The sequence below is a fragment of the Leptosomus discolor genome, chromosome 5, assembly GCF_034619465.1.
Source record: "Leptosomus discolor isolate bLepDis1 chromosome 5, bLepDis1.hap2, whole genome shotgun sequence".
Classification (NCBI taxonomy): Eukaryota; Metazoa; Chordata; class Aves; order Leptosomiformes; family Leptosomidae; genus Leptosomus; species Leptosomus discolor.
Genome location: NC_141395.1, coordinates 31,243,889 through 31,264,979, shown reverse-complemented (window position 1 = coordinate 31,264,979; position 21,091 = coordinate 31,243,889). Strand labels below are relative to the sequence as shown.

General features: G+C 40.7%; 1 protein-coding gene across 1 annotated transcript in view; it reads right to left on the bottom strand.

Annotated features, from left to right (window-relative positions):
• Positions 1 to 20,529, bottom strand: part of SATB2 (SATB homeobox 2) — a 131,220-nt gene extending 110,691 nt beyond the window's left edge. Inside the window, exons 1-3 of the mRNA XM_086465433.1 lie at positions 20,487 to 20,529; positions 20,023 to 20,241; positions 157 to 333 (exon numbers count right to left, since the gene is read on the bottom strand). Of these exons, the coding sequence (XP_086321559.1) occupies positions 157 to 333; positions 20,023 to 20,241; positions 20,487 to 20,529 (439 nt within the window). The remainder of the gene's footprint in view (positions 1 to 156; positions 334 to 20,022; positions 20,242 to 20,486) is intronic.
• Between the last annotated feature and the right edge of the window lie 562 nt (positions 20,530 to 21,091).

Below are 21,091 nucleotides of genomic sequence, written 5' to 3'. Positions count from 1 at the left end.
TGTTGTACACCTATTTCAAGATTAAGCAGTCAACACAATTGGTATAACCACTTCCAAGATTTGCCACCAATTTTCTTGCTTTCTCCTTACATTGAACAACCTCAGTTGCTGTCTTCTGCCAGCGCAGAAAAGGGGAAAAAGAACTTGACTGAATACCTTGTGCCTGAGCTGCAGAACTGTGGGAATACCCCAGAGCCAGGAGCGCTGTCTCCACCAGCTGGCTAAAGAGCACATCTTTGCGAACCAGAACGAACTCAGCATGCTCTTCTCGATTATCGTATTCAAGAGACGCGTCTGACTGCTCCACCACACAAAAGACTGGAATCATCAAACCTAGATGAAAAAAAAAAGCAAAACAACAGAGCATCAGTAAGAGAGGAAAAAGAAGTGTGTCATAGATCTCTGATTAAAGCTGTAAATTAAAACACCTCCTAGAAGGCTCATCTTAAGTGGAAATCTGCCTTCCTTCCCTGTGGGATAGCTTTTGTTTTCTTTCCAAGGGAAATACTGAAGTCTCATCACTTGACTCATTTAAAAACCACACTAAAAGCTCCAGAGAATACAATTCAGGAACAGAATCACAGTCAGCATGAGGATGAACAAGATTTCCTAATAAGACCTTTTCAACATTGCAGAAGTTTTCTACAGTTCCATGAATGTCCCTATTCTTTCAGATCAGAGCTTCTCCACATTCAGCCATGCGAAAACCGACACACAAATGCTGCTTCTGCTTCTCTCCACATAGTGAACGTATGGAGTAATCAGCAGAGGCTAGTCTCATGCGCAGTTCTTGGCTGGGATAGGCTTATTTGCACATTTTCAGACCATGCCCAGTCTTCTCACTGTGCAAGGAAAACACCCTTGCACTGATTTTGCTGAAAACAATAATCTTATATTGGCAGCTGATGGTCACACAGCCCCAGAGAGGCCAGTGGCTGTTCTCCTACTGCTTACATGAAGAGAGTGAGAACAGCTCTCTTCGGAAGAGGATCAAGGATGAGGAGGAACCACAGAAGTGGAAAACTCAAGGGGTGGTCTGGATTCAATTTTCTTCTGTTTTATTGTAAATTTACTTTTGTGGTTACAGGATCAAGTCATCTATGGCAATAAATTGTGGGGCATGAACTTAAAGGGATTCAATACTACCGACAGTAGAGAAACAAGTCAATTTTCAGGAGACAGCCCTACAGTGCTCAAAGCGCATGCACAGAGGGAAGATGGAACAGACAGAAAACCTACAGAACTGCCATTCCTATTATCTGCTACAGGCCAGGCTGTAGTCAGGGGGTGGCAAAGGGAAAACCATTACCTCTAGTCACAATAAATTTATTAAGTGGTTACATACAATTTATTAGCCCCCAGATAAACTAGGAAATATTGTGGCAGAAGCAAATCTCAGCCTAAAGCCGTTCTCCAAATGTGGTATCTAACACTCATAACACTGCCAGAAAGTTCACCTCTAACTCCTGTTCTTCAGAATGAAATATAATCATTTCCATTAGACAACAATTATGAAAAATAACTGAGTATATTTATGAAAGGCCAGACACAAATCATTGTATTTCTGGACCGGGCACTTCTTCAAGGGAAAAAGAGGAGAAAGCCACATTTCAGTTCTCCTTCAGTACAAAGTCAGTTAAGTATCTTCAGGATTTCCTACTACCTGTAGCTTCAGTATCTACAAACCAATAGTTATATATCTTTTCATAGGAGTCACTCTGTCCTGAAATAGATACAGTCACACCAGTTACAACTACTAAGGGACTTAAATCCTCCTTGTCTTGAATTTGCAGAGACTAGATTTACTTTAAAATATATTTCAGATATACAGTTCTCACTTGGTGACCTATTCCAATTCTAACTACAGGCTGCCAGCAGCTATGAGCCACGATATCCAGCTGATGTGTTTTAGTTCTTTGTTTTAAAACACATCCTGAAGTAATTTGTAAGTAGGTTACTGCATCACATTGATGCTGCTCCCTCTTCATGGCTTGATTCTGGGTTAAACTGATGCATTTTGCAAGTTCAAGCAGCCAAATTCCAACACATAGAGTTAAAAAAACAATCTCAGTGAAAAAAAATCTCCAGGTGCTTTCCTGAAAAGACAGTGCAAGGCTGATCCTCTTCCTCTGAAATCAATGACAAAATTTCTGCTCCTATCAAAGGTTAGAAATTGAATTCTATCTGTCCATAAATCATCTAACTAGTTAAAATGAAAATTAACCTCCTTAAGTAACAAACTTCCCCTCCTGTCGAACACACAGTCTGTCATAGCACTTTTGATGGGGCTGTTAATGTCTCAACAAAAGGTTAAGATACTCGGCCAAATGCGGAGGCTGTGATATTGGTTGCGTAAATTACATTTTGGCAAGACAGAAAAAGTAGGTGAACGCAAACTGATAAGAGGGATGCCACAGTGGCTTTTATCTTTCTGCTGAATGCTTTCCTTGTCACACAACAGTCTTTCCACCTTTTCAGCACAGAAGATGCACCTTTTCTCCACACTTCTTGTTTACTGTCTCAGTACAAACAGGATCTCAAATGCTAGAACTGATGCCATACATGACATCACTTTATTGATGGCACAAAGGACCCACAGGACTCTGGCCCGTGATGACTTTCCTGCCCCTTCCTGCTGCCCATGCTTGCAGGGACCCTGCTACAGAAACAGCTTTTGCAAAAATATCTCTGAACTCAGTGACCCACTGTAGATGATAAGCTGCTATTAGCACCTTAAAAACAAAGCAAAGGGCAGATTACCACATCCACCATTGCTAACCCGTTCTCATGCCTCTTGCTATAGCATCTGGAATCTTAACACCAATCCTATTTTACTAAAAAACAACAGTAATCCAACTTATTTCCAAGTAAATCTCACTCCAAGGAAGTTCCATCTGCTTTGCCCTCTATTTCACATTGGAAAGTTAAGCTATAATGTCTCCAATGGATTTATTGCCTCAAACTTCTCTGTTTCCTGATGTTATCCGAAAATAAATTAGCACACTTTCCGTATGTTGAAATTAGAAGAAAAAATATCTGCAGCCAAAACTCAACACACTCTTTACAGACTGATATACACCATGTCTTGCTCCTATATGCATATATTACATGTCCAGCTCACTACAGGGCCCTTACAGAAGAGCAATGCAATTAAGTCACTGCTCATTGTCATTTCAGTTGAAGGACTTACAGCAATACTCAGCGAGCAGGAGACCAAGCATCCATAATGACGCCTCACATGCAGTGCAACCACAATGCAAGCCAGCCTTACTCACAAATCCTGAAACTCCTCAGCTCTTTCCCTAATGCCCGATCAGACAGAGCTACTGTCATCCTCCCTCTCCTACGCACGTGCACAAAAAAGGCTTAGGTCCCTTCTGCACTGAACTTCTGTGCATTTGCTCTCCCAGCTTTAGAGAGATGCTGCAGTGAACGATGGTAGATGACATATGGCACTGATTTTTATACAGGGAGAAAACAAGGAGTAATCTGAGGGCTAAAAAGGGAACCGTTTGTTACCTTCAAGGATGAACACAACACTGAAATGTACACAAAACATTAAGAGTGATCACAAATTATATAAAAGACTTTTTCTCCTTGATGTTAATTCACCTAACTGACTCACAAGCAGCTCTTTCATTCTTCTCACAGAGCTTTGACCCCATATAGACACCATCTGCATAAAATGCTAGGGGAGCATAAAACAAGGTCTACATAAAGGCTTTTATAAGGACATCCATACACAACAAGAATTCCTTCTAATTCATGGAAGAGAACAAGGAAAAACTGTTCCCACTATTACCCTGAAGAACAGAACAGTTAGCAGTGACCAGTACCTTCGTGTAACGTATATTTTTAAAAGGAATCAGAGATGGGATTTAAGCTCTGCTGTTGCTTTCATGGAAAAGCTGCAACATACAGAGAAGATTTCGTAAATGTAGTTGTGGTTTTTGCTGAGACTCTTCTAAGAGACAGAGAAATTAAGAAGAAATTAAGTATGTATCAGAGACTTGTGTCCAAATGCACATTTTCTCCTCCTTGCCCATTTCAATCTACAGTTTTATTTCACCAGGGAGCAATCCGTTATTAAAAATGAAGGAAAGAGAAATACGTATTTCATTCAAGAAGTGAAAACTCTGGACACTCTGCTGCATAAAACATTAATTTTTACAAAAAAACTTGAAGCCAATTTAAAGTATTATCAAGCTGCAGCCATCCAGCTTCCTGGAAAACATTTTCATTTGTAAGATGTGCAAGTGAAAGCTGTAAATTTCTAATGACCAACTAGAAGGACAAGGCAGAGCAGATACTATGAAGTCCTGTTAAGAAACTACTGTTTCTTTTGTTCATTTGCAAATGGTACTTTGTCCAGTGCACGCTTTAAAGCAAGTAATAAACATGATACTATGAGAACCGAACTTCTATGCATTGTCCACTTCCACAAAACCATCATAGGCTTGGCACCTAAAGCAAAATAAGAAAAGGATACAGAAAAGTGAGAAGGAGGTTAAACTATTTCAGCCACCCACCTCTCCAGCCATCAAATAGGGAGCAGCACTTGTGTGTTCTAATAAGTATAATATAAAGATCAACCAATAACAAGAGGCACCAATAAAATTCTTGTCTTTTTAGATTAAAATCTGTTTCCATCAGCACAAGTTTTGAACCCCGTCTAGGTGTTATTTAATTTAATCTAATTTGAACAATTTCCAAACATCAGCTTGATTAATTTCAACAGCATGGTGTTATGGAAAGATTTACTGTACGGGGGTTGTCTAGCAGGGAATTAATAAAGAAGCCAGTTCGTTGCCCTGAGTAACATGAGGTTTTAAGACTTCCCAGATTTCTAGTGGGAATACTTCACAAGACAAGCATGTTTTCTTCTGGGAGTGAAACCCACCAAAATTATTAAAAACTGAGATCAAATGGTGGTGTCAAACCCAAAGGAAATCATTCTACAGTGCAGAGATTTTTATCAAATGAAGAAAGTGAAAAATAAAGTTTTTGTTGTTGCTTTAGGTTTTTAGGTTTTGTTTGCTGGGTTTTTGTTTCAGGGGTTTTTTGGGGTTTTGGTTTTTTTTTAAACAGAACACAGACAAACACACAGAGTAATCTCCCTCAAAGACAAAGCAAATTTCTATGGTTGGGAAACCTGGACATTTATTTGAAAATTCATAAATTACTGAAAACTCTTAATTACTGTATGCAGAAAACATTCCCCCTAGCAGAGACTGTGACGTGGGTCACTCTCTAAGCTAGTATTTCCAATAGAGAGAAAAAATTAAAAATAAAAAAAAATCTAGGTAACAGCAAGAGCAGAATCCACAAATGTTTATTCCCATGCACATCTGAAAACACTGAATGATGAGAAACTTCAGTTGGACTTCTAAGATGAGACCCTTACCCTGCAACACATCCTAGGCAGCACAAATAGCAAAGCATGGGTCATCTTGAGGCAAGTACCTAGATAAAGATTCCATATATTCAACAATAAAACGTGCTTCCACAACTGGCAATAACCACAGGAAGCAATCAAACCACAAGCATTTCCCAAACCTAACCTGCTTCTGTTTTTTCTTTAGGCGAGAACACTTTATCCATCAAAGGCAGTGAAGGGAAAGCAGTCCATTTATTTATTTCTTTTTGTGCTGCAATAGAGCTGACCTTATGTTACCGATTTGGTATTTAACTCTCTTTCCCTTTCTTTTAAACAAGTTTGAAAAATGAACCTAAATTGAGAAAACTTTTGAAAGGCAGAAATCAGCATCCATGTGGCACAGGAGAGGTTTGCCCAGTTCTCCTCCTCACATCCTGCGACTCTAATTGAAAAGGCAGAAACCAATTAAGTTTGACAGCTTTCAGTTATTCAAAAATACTGGATTTCTGCACCAAAGATGGCCATCCTACATCCTAGCACAACACAAATCCTAATTTCTATTCTGAAAAACTTAACACCACCACAAAGATAAAGAAAAAAAAAAAAAAAAAAGAAAGGAAAAAAAAAGGGAGGGAGAAGCTTCAAAGCTTCAGCATGCCACTTCTTCAAAACAGTGTAAACTGCAAATCCTGAAGAGATCAGAAAGGAAAACCTAGTGCGTATGCTAATAATCAGGAGGTTTCTATTCAAAGGTTTCTATTCAAGACGTGACTAGCTGAACAAACATAGAATCACAGAATCATTTTGGTTGGAAAAGACCTTTAAGACTACATATAATGAGAGAAGATAAATTCATAATGAGAAAAGATCAACTCCATTGCAAAATGTTTTTTTTTTCTAAAAGGAAGGACACTAAATAGTATTTGAAAAAACAGATTTTTGTTCTGATCTCAACACTACTTTTATTCAAATCACGGTGTAGCTGTAGCTGGTGGATATGAGATCTTCCCCAGAAAATCCTGCAGAGTCTAGCTGAGGGTTGCAGATATAGGATACGCAATGACAGCCTGAACAGGCACCATTTCCTCAGTACCACACGTACATGACTATTCACACTCAAGAAGGATCAGGCTTAAAGCAGATCCCAGGTTCAGCCCATGCCTGTGCAATTCAGTGATGAGGTGGAAGAGACAGAGTCACACGTTTCAGCAAGAGTTAGTCGTGTCCATTAAGGCTCACTTTCAAGCTAGCCCATAAATTATAAATACAATTAAATCAGACAGAATGTAAGCTGTTGACACTTAACTTATTTGCAATAAACGCTTAGTTTGGGTAAATGGACTGTGTTTCAGCCTTTTACGTATCAAACACCAGCTTACAATAGTCTCATTACGAGGCTGAGATTCTTCCACTCTAAATCTTTTTTAACAGGGACTGGAGGAATGACTTTGCAGTTGTTTGTCACTAACCACTCGGAACCACGTGAAGAAAGCTGTGTGTGCACACTGACAGGCAGCCAGCGGGAAATCTCTATGTCAAACACAGGAGACCGTATCAGAATCTTTGCAACTGTACAATTCTATGAGAAACAAAAGCGTGGAGCACTTCATTACAGCAAAAGGTTTTGTTTAAAAACAAGGACCTTACTTTCTGCTAATCCTCTGCTTTCTAGTGTGTTCTAGACAAAACGTGAGACATCTGATTTTGCATATAACCAGTAATGTGATGCTGTTAAACTCCTACTCTTCATGGGTTTATAAGCCCACTGCAAATAATTTGTTCCAGGATGCAATTTGGTAAAGAAGAGCTCAGTCCACAGATGATTTTAATACAACACTTGCCAAAGAAACAAAATCACATTAAATAACATTACATTGTAGAACTTTTCTTCTTAGGAGGGCCAGAGGAAGAAAAACTAAGGACAATATCTTTCTCCTCCTCCTCAGTTATTTTTTCTGGCTTCACATATTCAATAAATCTGTAGGAGAGGAAATGCATTTCTACGTATTCTATTTTAGCCAATGGTGAATGCAAACCACAAGATATTATTTACATCCTTCTTCAGCTTCCAGTCCTTTCTGTGGCTTCAATCTCCCAACCATCACAACTATCCCAGATCTCAGGAAATCTTATAAAGTCACTAACGTCTCTGCAGATGTGCCTTGTTTCTGACGGCTTAACTAGCCAAAGAATCCTCCTCCTAGCTGAAATAACAGCTTTACTGTTTAACACAAAGTATTCCAGGCCACTATCCCACCACAGAAACATAGTATGAAACTCGTAACTTGATTTGATAATACTCGAGTTTCTCAAAAAATGGTGTAAAAGAAAAGCCATATTCAGGCCATGTGCTGAGACAAATAAGAAATGAGAAATAGAGAGGGATATGAAGTATTTACCTCTAGCACAAACTCTCCTGCTGTGTGTCTGGGACAGAAGTGTTGCTGATGGGAAATGAGGCCTTTTGTTAGTCAAAGCGGACCAGCTGCTTCTGGTAACTAATGCTCTTTGCTAAACTAGTTGCATTAACTCAAACTTTGAATGTGTCACACTGGTGGGGTTCAAATGGCAAGAACAGGAGCGGCTACTGGGACTCAATGCCACACAGTTAGCCCAGGGACAGCTGCACACAGGGCAGCCAGGAGGCAGAAGCAATTAAACAGGCGAATAAAGCACCTCCAGCTCTCCACCTAAACGAGTGAAAAGTGAGAGCGATGATAACCCAGACCTCAAAATACAGTTTGAAGGGAGTCTGAGTCAGAAGTCACAAACAGCTATCCCTGTTGTCTAGCAGCAAGCTTGGCTTCCCCTGCCAGCCAGCCCCCCAGCCACACAGGAACACCTGTGATGGTACCAGCACCACGCATTCAGCCAGAACCACATGCAGACTTTCCAGCTCATAGAGCAGAATCATAGAATCACTTAGGCTGGAAAAGACCCTTAAGATCATCGAGTCCAACCATTCATACTGAAAGGTAAAGGTGAAGGATCTATAGCTACATTTTTCCTAAATAAAACAGCTCAGTTGTTTCAACTTGTTTCCCAGTTAAAAAAGAAGAAAAAAATACCCCACATAATATGAACTAATGTAAAATATATTCATTTCACTCAAAACCAGTGAAGGAAACACTTTTAAATTAAACTGGCTTTTTTTAAAAAAAAAAAAATCATCTTAAGCCATTAATTTCCTATAAGTTTTAGGTTTTGGTTTCTGAAAAATAAGTTTAGGGTTTGGGAGGGTTTTTTTGGGTTGTGAGCCTGCATTCTGTTGTTTTTCTCTCAACTACATAAAAAAACTCGCCTAAGGGGCTAAGACTCTCGATGCCAAGTTCCACTCAGAATTAATGTTAATGACCAACATTTTTAAACCCTGAAAACTGGAACCACTAATAAGCCCTTAACTTGGGCAGTGCTAGCAGATGCCATCATATTATGTAATTTTAAAAGCAAAAAATCATCTTCTAGCAAAAGCATTTTAATGAAGGTTCTATTAACTAGTCTCCCAGTACTGGGATAAGTCTCCTGGAATGCAATAGAAAAGCTTTCGTAGCTGGTTTGAGGTTTTATTTCTGGAGAAGAGCTGTGTACCATACTCAGGCCTGGTTTAGGATCTCCACTGGGACCCACCAGCAAACTCTTTTCTCCTTCGTGTCCATTCCTCTGTGAACCACCCCTGGCAAGAAGAAGAAATCTTATCACCCCTCCTTCATGGTACCAAATAAATAGCTGATGGAGAGTCTAACGTAACTACTGCACCTACAGGTCTTGTCTTCAAGTCCAATTGCAGGCTCCAGCTGTAAGACAAGCTGAATGGATCTGTAATGGTTTTAATCTTTGCCTCCTTCCCTCATGTCTTTTAGATACCGGAAGCATTAGAAAATCTCATTTCTAAGTGACCATGTCAACAAGATATAGCAGAACTGGTTACGGTCAAAGTCACAAGTACACATGCAATAGGACAAGCCACATTAAATGCTGTCTCACAACAAATGTCATTGAACTTGATGGTTCCTGATGGAGCCCTTCACCCTGCTACGCTTTCACCAAGAGTTCAGCCACTGCTATGGCAACATCATTACTAGATGGTATTTTTCTCGTTTAAGGAGACCACAGAAAACTTCATCAGATCTTCAGTGGGAAAATGAACAGAGGACAGAACCACAACCAAGAAAAAGTAGGAGCCACTCCATCATTCCACCCTCTAGAAAGCACTTAACTTCCCCCTCTGTCTCCTTTTCACCAGTCAATATGCAGAAAGTCTTCAGACAGCCTGCATCCACAGCCCATTACAGGTTAGAAACTGACATCTGGGGCTTGGCCTTTACTTACAACTCTGATCTTCCACATCCCATGCCCTCACACAGAGAGAGCAACTTCTGAGTGGCATTCTCTCATATTCCCTCTTTTTTCAAGGACAGAAGATCAAGAGCTGTGGGGGAAGCACTCCACATTTTTACAAAGACAAGATCACGCATTTGACAACTACCCATTTGAACATTATTCTTTTAGTAACATTTACTTTTATCAACCAGCCGGTCACATTAATCTAACAGTTTTTAGTAACTACCGCGTCTTTATCAAACAAGTCATGAGGTCAAGGAACAAGAGTTAACAGGTACATCCTCTTTCTCAGGTATGCACAGTACACTTACTTTGTTCAGCCTGTTCACTATATTTTGGGGAGAAGTGGAAAGGACCTACCTACAGGCTGACCTACTGTGTGCGAATTCACTTGTTAAACCGTCAGCAATCCATGCTTGGGGGCTCAACAGGCTGAATTGCTACAACATTACGTACACAGAGCTACAATGGAGAATCAGGTACTTCCGCTAGTGCAAATGCATGTGCTTGCTGAGAGGTGTTAGCCAAAGAAAGCAGATTACATCTGCTCTCCAAAGGCTGAACTGGCTTCTTGCTCACTTTCGGATGCCATTCCAAATGTTGATTTATGAAGCTGTACGTACATGACTAGAGCCAAGGCTACTGTAGAGAGGATCTCTCTTTCCATGTATGGTATGGCAGAAAGGACACTTCTGCTTACAGCCCTAGGACTTAGCTTCAGAGAAAACGGAGAGCCAGGTTCCCTCAGCCTTGGGCCTTCAACTACAGTTAGGTCCCTTTTCAAGAGGAATGCAGCTGCTGTACTGCTCCACATGGGGCCCTTCTGTCTATAGGGTTTTAATCAGAAGACTGAATGGGGAGGTAGCTAAAGGATCACAGAAGAGTTAGTCCCAGGTAGCGAAGGCTTAAGAGACCAAGCACTCTTACTGGCATACATGTCCACAGATTTGGAGAGGCAAAAAAACTGGAAAAAAAAACGCATAAAAGTAGCACAGCTTCTTGTTTTGAAGGAAAAAGAAGTATTTTTTACTACTTTCTACCTGACCATGGCATTCTTGGAGCACATCTGTTTGGCAGGTTAGTATGACATTGTGATCATATTAATATAATCAGGAAGGCTCAAATCAATAACAGAAGCATTACATTCATTATTATGCCAAACCCAGACTCTCGGATAATGCCTAACTTGAGCTTTACTGTCAAGCAGTACGCCTACTTACGGCATACTTGTTCATAGGAGCCTATATGAAGTCTACCATCCAGACTTCTAGCTTGAGCAACAAACGCTACTTAAAAAACAAGGAATAAACAAAAAAAAAAAAGCCAACACTTCAGCAACTGTGCATTTTCTCCAAGTCTAAAAATCGGCAGTGTATGACAGGTCCACCTCATTTTTCTTAATGATGTTTTTATTATTCTTTCACTCAATTAAAACAGAAATGGATATTGCATCTTCTGACTGTATAATTGTTATTGTAATCTGTTTTCGATCACTGCTTGGGAAATGGGTCCAAAACAACATAAACTATCCACAGCCTCAGAATACAAGTAATTTTCTTTTACTACGATACTTAAAGAGGCATCTATCATGTTGCTCTGCTAGCATGTTTGTATTATGGCAAAAAAGTTATTTGTAAGTTGGGAAAAGACATTATGAAAATCACCTTTTACTCCAAAGTATTGTATAACTCATAATTTATAACTACATTTCTTAATAACCATTCAAAATAATAAGGCTGGAAATTGTGCGCATCTAATTTTAATATATAAATAATGGAAATGCATATAAACCAAAATATGCTCAAAATATGAATTTATATTACTCTCGAAAAATAGTCTGGTTATAGTTTTGAAAATGACATGCTTCATTTTCAATATATGCCTGTCAACTAAATTTATGATAAAACATTCTCCATGAGTTTAGATTACTAGAATGGTAAATACTTCTCTGTGAGCTTCCCCACTTATCTGAAGTTTCCATCCAAATGCAGACAAAGTCAGCGACTTCTAGTGTGAAGTGTTGGTGATACACAAGTGGAAACGACTAGTCCAGCCGCTTCTCAACAGTATACAAATAGAACGGAAGATCTCATCAGAGAGAGAGAGAGAGAGAGACAGAGAGAGAGAGAGAGAGAGAGAGAGAGAGACTTTGTGGCTGTATGCACCCATACAAATCAGGGGGGGTGGTACAAGAAACCTCACTCACGACACTTCTTCCCAGATTCAGTACTTTTCAAAAGATATGCTGTCAATAGAGTGTCTTTTCATCTCAACATGTGTCTTTGAGGAACAAATAAGGAGGGAGCATATTTAAGTGGGAGACATTTCTACTGCACTATGAAAATGCAGTGGGCATACAGTTATCTCAAGATGCCACGGCTTCATATAAAATATAATCTGACAGGTTATTTTTATTAATATTTTTTACCTTGCTGACATTGCTACTAACAAGGTACAGTTGTGCTCAGACTGTTTAATATTGTATGTCTGTCTGATACAAGGACATCAGTTAGAGCAAAATGACTGACAACTCTTACTATTACCCAGGTTATTTTCTATTTAGAAAACAAATCACATGCTTAAACTCTTACCTAGATCTACCTGTCTCTTTCTCAAGCTCCTTCTGTTCCTTTCATACAGCTCCTACAAATAACAACAATCTTCTCTTTTTCCTAGTATCACTGCATGTAACATCAATAATCATTCAGCATTTGAATTTCAATTCAAAATATATCTTGAGTTCAGACAGGAGCTCTCTGCCCTAATATCCAGCTTACGACACTAGGAATGCAGAGCTCACACTTCATCTTTTAAGCAATCCTGTAAATTATTTGTGTAGCCTTATTTCAAGTAGAAATGCCTCCTGGAAGGAGGTTTTATGTAAGTCCTAAAATATTAGCAACATCAGTGTTCACATCTTTAAAAGTTACACTTAAAAAAAAAAACCAAAACAAAAGAACAAAAAACTTTTCAAACATTGTTTATAAGGGTTTCACAATGTCAGCAGCTTTAATTGCTAATAGGCAAGTGCTGACATCTTGGTATATTTGTAAATCTTCAGAGGATACCAGCAGAGCTAGTACAGGTATTTAAAAAGAAAAAATAACTTAAAATATTAGTTCATGGTTTTTTTTAAGTTCTCTAAAATAAAGGAAATAAAATTAGAAATATGAAATTAAATATTTTTCCCTTACTAATATTTGGATCAACGCAAACAAAGATGGGCACAAAGTACACACAACAGCTGCAGTACGTGCTTCTGTGCAAAGCGCAGGAACTCTGGAAAAAAAAATAATTCCTAACTATAGAACTGCAACACTATGAACAGCATGACTTGCTGGCTGAGAACATATCACACATTAAAGCAGTCAACGCTTGTGAATGGCCACAAGACCCTCATCTAGATGGGCTAATAATTCCCCCTGAATGAAATGGCAAAGTGTGTTTTTCGTCTTTCATACCACTAATCAATGTAAACTCATTTGTACGTAACCCCACAGCAGAGAGTCGCTGATGAGCACTCTGCAACAAACACAAAGCTTGTTGGAGAACAATTTTTTTTAACATGGCTAGAGGCTAGAAAATATTTCTCAAAAGCAATCAAATACTCAGCTGCCTTTTGTCTGCTGTGACTATTTCTTACATCTGCATTAGTGACACATGTCATCGTGGGGACCAATGTGTCTGACCCAAGACATTTCATACAGTAGGAACCAGTTACCACAAGACAATTTTTTCAAAGCTGGAGAGGGCATCGGTTCCTCATTCAACACAGCGGGCTGCTTTCAAAACCACTTTGAGCTTCAAAAGGAGAGCACACTTGGTTGGTAGTTACAGAGTCTGGATCAGGCACAGGTTATCTTGAACAAACCCCCATCATACCAACTCAAAGGGACCTGGTAATACTTTATACCTTGAAAAACTGGGCTTTTAATCCTAAAACACAGCCGTAGTTACTAATTTAACTAAATTATGAGGGATGGTAATTAAAGGCCTAACTTATCTATGCCTTGCAATTTGGGATTCGAAATAAAATCTTCCTAAGTTTTACAGATTTTAAGTTATTTTTAAGAGTTTAAAAATAAGATTTAAAAGCAGGTTGGGGACAGCTCAATCACAAAAATAAGACTTTTCCTAAACAGGTCACACAGCTGTTTGGCGAATATAAATACATGACTGCAGTAAAACTGTCTTCATTTTACAACATCATAGATGTCATATTCTATTACCATCTTCTGTGTCAATGAGAGTGACAAAAATCTTACTGGCCCAAGTATTTTACTTAAGCTCAAAATCACTGTTGTGGTCTTTTTCCTCCCCATTCCACACAGACAGCTTTAAAGAAAACAGCAATAATAGAAAGTCACTGCAAAAATAAATATTCAGATTAGCATCTCCACAAAGACTATGAAACACAAATACTTTTAAAGCTGTTTTAAAGTAACTGACACCATCTGAAAGTCTGTGCTACAAAATAGAAATTTTAAATATGACATAGCTGTCTGTTGTAATGACGACCTGATTACAATTACATTATGCCAGTTTTTTCTACATTTTAATCTAGATAAAATATTCAGTACAGCACTAAATAGAATATAAAGACACACAAAAATTAAGTATTTAAGAAAGGAATCTTTAAACCTCACCTTTAAGTTTTTATTTGTAAAAATTAAAGTTTAATACTGTTTTTCTTCCTTCAATGTCTGAATCCTTCACCTGAGTAAGAAATACGTCACTATTTAACTTCTTGAGAATACGTTTCCTCACTGGCATCTTTATAGTTTTTAATACGATTTTGCCATCTTCTTCAGGCATAAAAACAATTCTGGGGAGTCACTGACAGACTCACCTTAACAGCAGTTTTCAAACAATTGCCCTATAAATAATTGATAGTAAATATACTCTGTTCTATCCCGTGAAACTAAGAAAAGGCAGGACCCAATTTATAAGGGGCAGGGGGGGGAGAATTAACATTGACTTTTTCAAAGATGTTGGATTCTTTTTCTTTCTCTTGGTTCACGATGAGAATAATAGCATCCAGTTAACTAACGTGGCCATGGGTATGGGGTGGGGAGGAAGCAGGCATATGACTTGAAACACTTCGGAACTGTTGCGGGGAAAAAGAAAATCCTGCTACAGCTAATCTTAAATCTTGAATTCAAAATCGTCAGTGGCTTTCTGCAGATACAACTTAGAGTTCCAAAATTACTCTAAACATCAAATTATGCTTAGGTCACCGAATGGGTGGATACCCTGTATTCTGTTTAATGCGTATGTTCAATTGCACGTATATTTTAACCAGCTGTGTCTTTATTTTAATAACAGACCAAGTACTGAAAACACATAAAGAAAGACTATTTTTCCAGCTCAGCAAAAATACAGCTGATACACTTCATGATCTCTCAGGAGTGACGGCTCTGTTTATCCTATTTACATGACATAATCTGATTGGGAAAGCGGGGTCGGGGGGTGGAAATCAGCAAAAAGACCAGAAACTCATTTTTAACCATTGGTCATGAAAAAGAAATCACCGTCTTGCTTTTCTCACTGTTCCTGTTAAATTAGAGGTCTCTTTCTCATTATGCATCAGGAACATGTAAAATCTGAGAACTTACATTTCCCTACTGAATTGTATCAAAGTACAAGGCAACATTTTTCAACTATTCTGCAACAGATAAAACATAAAATATATCCACATACTGCTGGTTCCTGAACTAAGAAGGATTTGCAGCTTTCAGGCTTTTGTATCTCAATGCATTTAATTCTTTCAAATAGCTACGTACTTCTTTCATGCAGCAGAAGACATTCTTCATCTAGGATCTATGCAGGAAGACTATCTAAAACGTAACCTTTCACTTTACTCAACCCGTAAGGACAAGTGAGACACGATTCTTTACTCCACTCAGGATGCCATTTAGAACCTGATGTTAACTAACCATTTAGAACAGAGGAGCAAATTTGACGAAGCCGTACTCTTCTGTCTGCACAGAAGCGGATTTTCTCTCCAGTAAAGTACTTTAAATCCTTGTAAAAGATATAAAAGGTAGCACAACCCCTAGGACATTTTTGCTGAAATATTTAGAACGGATTTTGACAAGCAGCTCTTTAACCATCCTCAGTCTGCATTTCTGTCGCCTCAGAGATATATTAAAACAGATTTCTAACTTCATCTAAGCAGACAAGACTGTGATACATCAGAACTTTACGGGGCTTACAGCAATTAGCAGCAGAGCTCCAAAGAGTCACTGCATCCACATTTCTGGTACATCCGACTTGGTACGGGCACGGTAACCACAGCTACTGATTAACATCCCAATCATACAATTTAGTTTGAATTGCCTGAAAGTGTTTTCCTCCATTACTATTTTAAGAGTTAGATTTTAGATGAATAAGAACGTATTACTATCAGACTGCATCAAATTAATCTAACTAGCAAATTTTTTGCAATCATTTCCTGCTCCAAATTTGAACGTGTTCCCTTGGCTATATTTTGGTTCTATGTTTCTATTTCAGCAAAACTAAACTTCAAAACAGCTCATTCTGCATACTGGTATTTGAAGTTGCATTCAGAGGCTTTTGATGCTTATTTTCTACACTCTTCAAAATCAACACATACATACGTATATATGCACATCCACACATACACAGGTTCACGAACTGCAATCAACAATTTCGTAAATATATGTTTCCTAGCCATTAATCATTCTTTTTTTTTTTTAATCCTTATGGAGTGAATTACTAACTGAGAGGAGACGCCAATTCTAGTAAGTGAATGTTACCCAACAGGGATATAAAGCTGTCAACACCATAGTGCTCTTGTTTGCTCTAAACTCTCTCCCAGGCTTCCTATGTTTTTTAAAGTGGTATTAGTCTTTTTTTCCCAGGCACCTTTATAAAACCTGACTCTCCTAACATCGGAGCACTTGTGCTTTATTACATACAGGTTTTAAAACAGACTGGTTAGATAACTGCTGAAACATTTTATAAAGCACTAGGTTAATCAGCCAAAACAAAATTGGACTCTTAACACATTGGACTGATGCTAACAACACCGTAAACAGTAACAAAACTTTTAAATCCTCTATTAAACACAACCTTTAAGACCCCGTTTATCTTTTCAGTGACCTTCACTATTTATTAGAGCTGCTGTAATAGCCTTCTGAATTAAGTACATTCAGGTTCAAAACAAAAAGAAAGGAGAGTCATAAGGCAAAATTTCTCATGAGAACAACCGATTTTCTGCCTGCACTATAAAAGCTTATTTTGAAACACTTCGTCACTCATAAATCTTAAAGAGAAAGCTAAAAACACCTACAGCATTAAAATATTTCTCTATTTCTCAGGGAAGTCACTGGAAAAATAATTGTGCCAAACACTACGATTATAAAACTTATTACCAAAGGTCATCTGCCTCATCATAGCACCAGTTATTTGAGAGCTTATCGCTCTGTTCTCAGGGATTAAGTTCAGAACAGATATTATTACACCAAAAAGCCACTTGACAAGTAAGAAGGAATTTCAGCATTTACATATCTAAGGCCCAAAATGAGATGAAAAAATAAAATTGCTAACGTCTGTCTTTGCTTTCAGAACCTTGATACACTTTCTAGAACAGAATAAAAAAAACTAAGATAAAGCCTAAAATGGCCTCTAGCTTCCAGTACAGTACTTCAAGTTTTTCCAAAATGAAGTTTACATTCAACAAATTTTAGCATTTTTTAAAGCTTGACAAATAAGAATAAGCAGAAAGACTGACAACTGAAACCTTAGATGTCATTTCACAATGACTTTCAACAGTTTCCTTTTTAACAAACACTATGAACAATACTAAAAGAGCCTTTATTAACATTTATCTGAGGTAAGTTTTATACTAATTTGTCAGTATATTAAAAGTAATCCTTTCTGTGAATGTCTACAGTTGCATTTCACAACTCAAGTGAAAAAATTACTAACACCACAGCGATGTCCGCAAAGATACGGAGCTCCAGAAATACCTGAAACGGCAAGATCTGCATTCAGAAAAAGATCACTGGTCACACTAGTTGTTAAAGAAGAAACTTGAAAAACAGCAGAGGAAAAAATATCTGGAAATTAGCTATGTTGATTTATCTTGAGAGCATTTCCAGGAGGAAAAAAAAAATCAAATCAATTTTAAACAGCACCATTATCTTATTAAAAAAAAATCTGCCTTAACTAATTTAGTATTGAGTATTACAGAACCTAGGTAAGTATTCAGACAAGAATAATTTTCTTCTTGCTTTCAGTATCAATAAGGAGTAATGAATAAAGTTTATTATGAATAGCCTAAAGCCAAAGAGATTGAGACTGTTTAAAGAACACCAGCTAAGAAAAAAAAAAAAATTACTCCTGCATTTCCTATTCCCCCACACTTTTACACTCCAGTCTACACCAACTTTATAAATGAGCTGAAGAGTAACGAATGAAAATGTAAGCTCTTAGAAGTTTGCTTTCAGAAATGAGAGGCTTTGTCTTAAGTGGAAGAAACCTTCCATAACTTAACAGGCCAGATTCAAGCTGAACCACCGATATAACTATAAAAGCCAGTGAATTTCTCTTGGCTGACACAGCTGCAACATATATATTCCAAAGCATTTAAAGACATTCCTTTAAAGTATATTTCTATTAAATGCCCCACAGAAAAAGATTTTAGCTCCAGTTCTAACATTCTTTTTAAAATCAAACAGCTATGATGCCTCAGTCTTGAGAAAGGCATCCAAAACTACATACATTACTTTTTATATGATTAACTAGTTCAGTTTTAAAATTAAACAACGTATTTCTCCACCAATTTGTAAGTGTAATAGTACTACAAGTCTTTCACTGAAAAGCTGTTTCTTCTTTTTCCGTACATTAGAAGAACATGGAGAAGAGGTTTAAAAAACAGACATATAATCATCCAAGAAACATAAAAAAATGGTGCAATCTCTTACCCTTCATTAGGTATATAAAGGAATCCTATGTTTTTAAAATAAATAAAATCTGCAGCCCCTTACCAAACTTCAGCAATTAGAAAGCCTATTGAGCCAAAGAGGTCTAAAACAAGTATCTAATGGTAAAATCGCTAAATAAACCTCACGTAATAGAGTCATGTGACAACCATATCAAAGTATCTCCTGAAATGTCATTTACACGAACTCTTTTTGTATAAACAACTACATTTGTGTATTACCACTCTGCAGGTTTTAAAACACAAATAGAGATTTTTTCAAAAAAAGGTAAAGTTATTTGTGGCCTGCCCTGCATTATTTTGCTCGCAACATCTGGCTAATTTGAAGCTTTTAAATGTATTTTTCCTAACTTGAGGCTGCACTGTGTTAAATGCAACCGCATCAGTTAAGATGAAAAAAAAGAGGGCATTTAGGGGAAGCCACTAGGAAGTTTAGCTGCCTGGAAGAAAAGGGAAAAAAAAAAGCCAACAAACCCAACCACGCATGTCACTTAAATATGCTCTAAACACAAAAGTGACCACCAACTAGATAGCAAAGTAAGTACAGAAGTATTCTAGAGAATTGCAGGAATGCTACAAAACTAAAGCTCCATAATTCTGCTGAAAGAGCTGAACCTTGTACGCGTTTTGCCCTGTCCACTGTTACAAAATGCTATTTAGAGAATTTTTTTAAAAAAGTTCCTAAATACAATCATAAACGCTGCCATTTTTTTCCACCCTGGAGACCCCATTCTCAGAGCTGTGACGGTGGGTGTAACACACCTAATTCATGTCACCCGCACCGTGAATGCAGCCAGGTTGCCTGTACCTAACCTGGGGGCGATGCTCTCTCTCGTTGGCGCTGCCCAGGCCCGCCGCCCGGCTGCTGCCGTGCCCTCCGGGAGCCGCCGGCGATGCAGGGGGGCTGCCCCGGCGGCGATCCGCCGCTTCTCATGCAGAAAGCGCCGAGTGCAGGGCCCAGCTCCCCCGAGTTAACCTCCAGCAGGATTAGGCCTGGCCTTTTGTGAGCCGCCCAGCTAGATCCGGGCCTAGGGGTGGCCTCCTTGGGAAGCAGGCCTTCTAACGAGCGAGTTCCGCACGCCGCACGCCTCGGAAGAAGTCCTGCCACGGACCCCTAACCCGCGGCGGTGCCGAGCGGCCACACGCTTTCCAGGCAAGCAAGCAGCAGCCCGCCAGCCGCCACACGAGCCCGCCGGCACCTCCGTGCACGCTGCCGACCCGCCCGCCAAATGCCACCCCAGCCACGCCGCTCTGCGCGCCCCAGCCAGCGGGGCCGCCGCGCCAGGCCGGGCCGGACCGGGCGGCGGTGACGCCGTGAGCGCGGCCGCACGGTTACCTCCCACGGGCTTGGTGACGGCGCCGTTGGGCCTCCCGCGGGTGCCCATGGGGCTGCCGTTCTGCTCCAGCCTGGCCACCTTCGCGGGGGGGGGCCCTTTGACATCGGGGCTGCCGCTGCCTCTGTCGGGGCTGTCCCGCAGGCAGGGGCTCTCACTCCTCCGCTCCATGCTCGGAGACGCGGCTCCCGCTGGCAGGTCGCAGTAGAAAGAGCACGGACCTAGGGCGAGAGAAACAAGGGGCGCTTCAGCTGCCGCCGGCCCGCGCCGCCGCCCGGCACCGGGCCCCGTTCGTCCGCCCGGGCTCCCGCAGCGCGTCCCCCATGGAGCTCAGCCCATTGAAGCCGGCCGGCTGCCGGCCGGGCGCAGTGCCGCCCCCCTCCCGCCGCCGGAGCCGGCCCCGCTGGAAGCGAGCGGTTCGGCCCCGACGGCCCCAGCCCGGCCGCCGCACCCGTCCGGCCCCAACCTGCCGCTGGCGGGGGCAGGCAGCGCCGCGCCCCGGTCCCCATCGCGGCGGGCAGGCCTGCGGGCAGCCCACCCGCCCGCCGCAGCCAGGTGCTGCGCCGCGGGTCCGGTCTCAGCCCCGGCCCGCCCCCGGGGAAGAGGCTGCCAGCCACGGCGGCCCCGCTGGCGTGGCCCCCCCGTCCCGGCCAGCTGTGCAGCCACGGAGTAGCCGGCTGCTGGCGAAGAAGCCTCTAGCGAGCGGCTCCCGGGAGCTGCCGCTGTACTTACTGCTTATAGCCTGTCTGTAAGTTGGCTGAGTTGGGCTCTGTCCATGGATAAGAAGTAGAGAATCCAGGGTGGAAAGTTTTCTCGTTTCCTCCTTTCACGCCGCTTTCTTCCCTTCTACTCTTTCCCCCCACCCCCAGCCCCCTCCTTGCCCTCCTCCGGGGGTGCCGAGGCGGCGGGGCCGGGGCGGCTGCCCGCCCTACGAGGGGCGGCAGGGGCCAGAGCCCCTTCCCGGAGGGTCCCGGGTGGCGAGCGGAGCGGGAGGTCGGGGCGAGGGGGCGGGGAGCCCCGGGGCCGCCGGCTGCGGCGCGGAGGAGAGGGGAGAGGGAGACGACTTCTCAC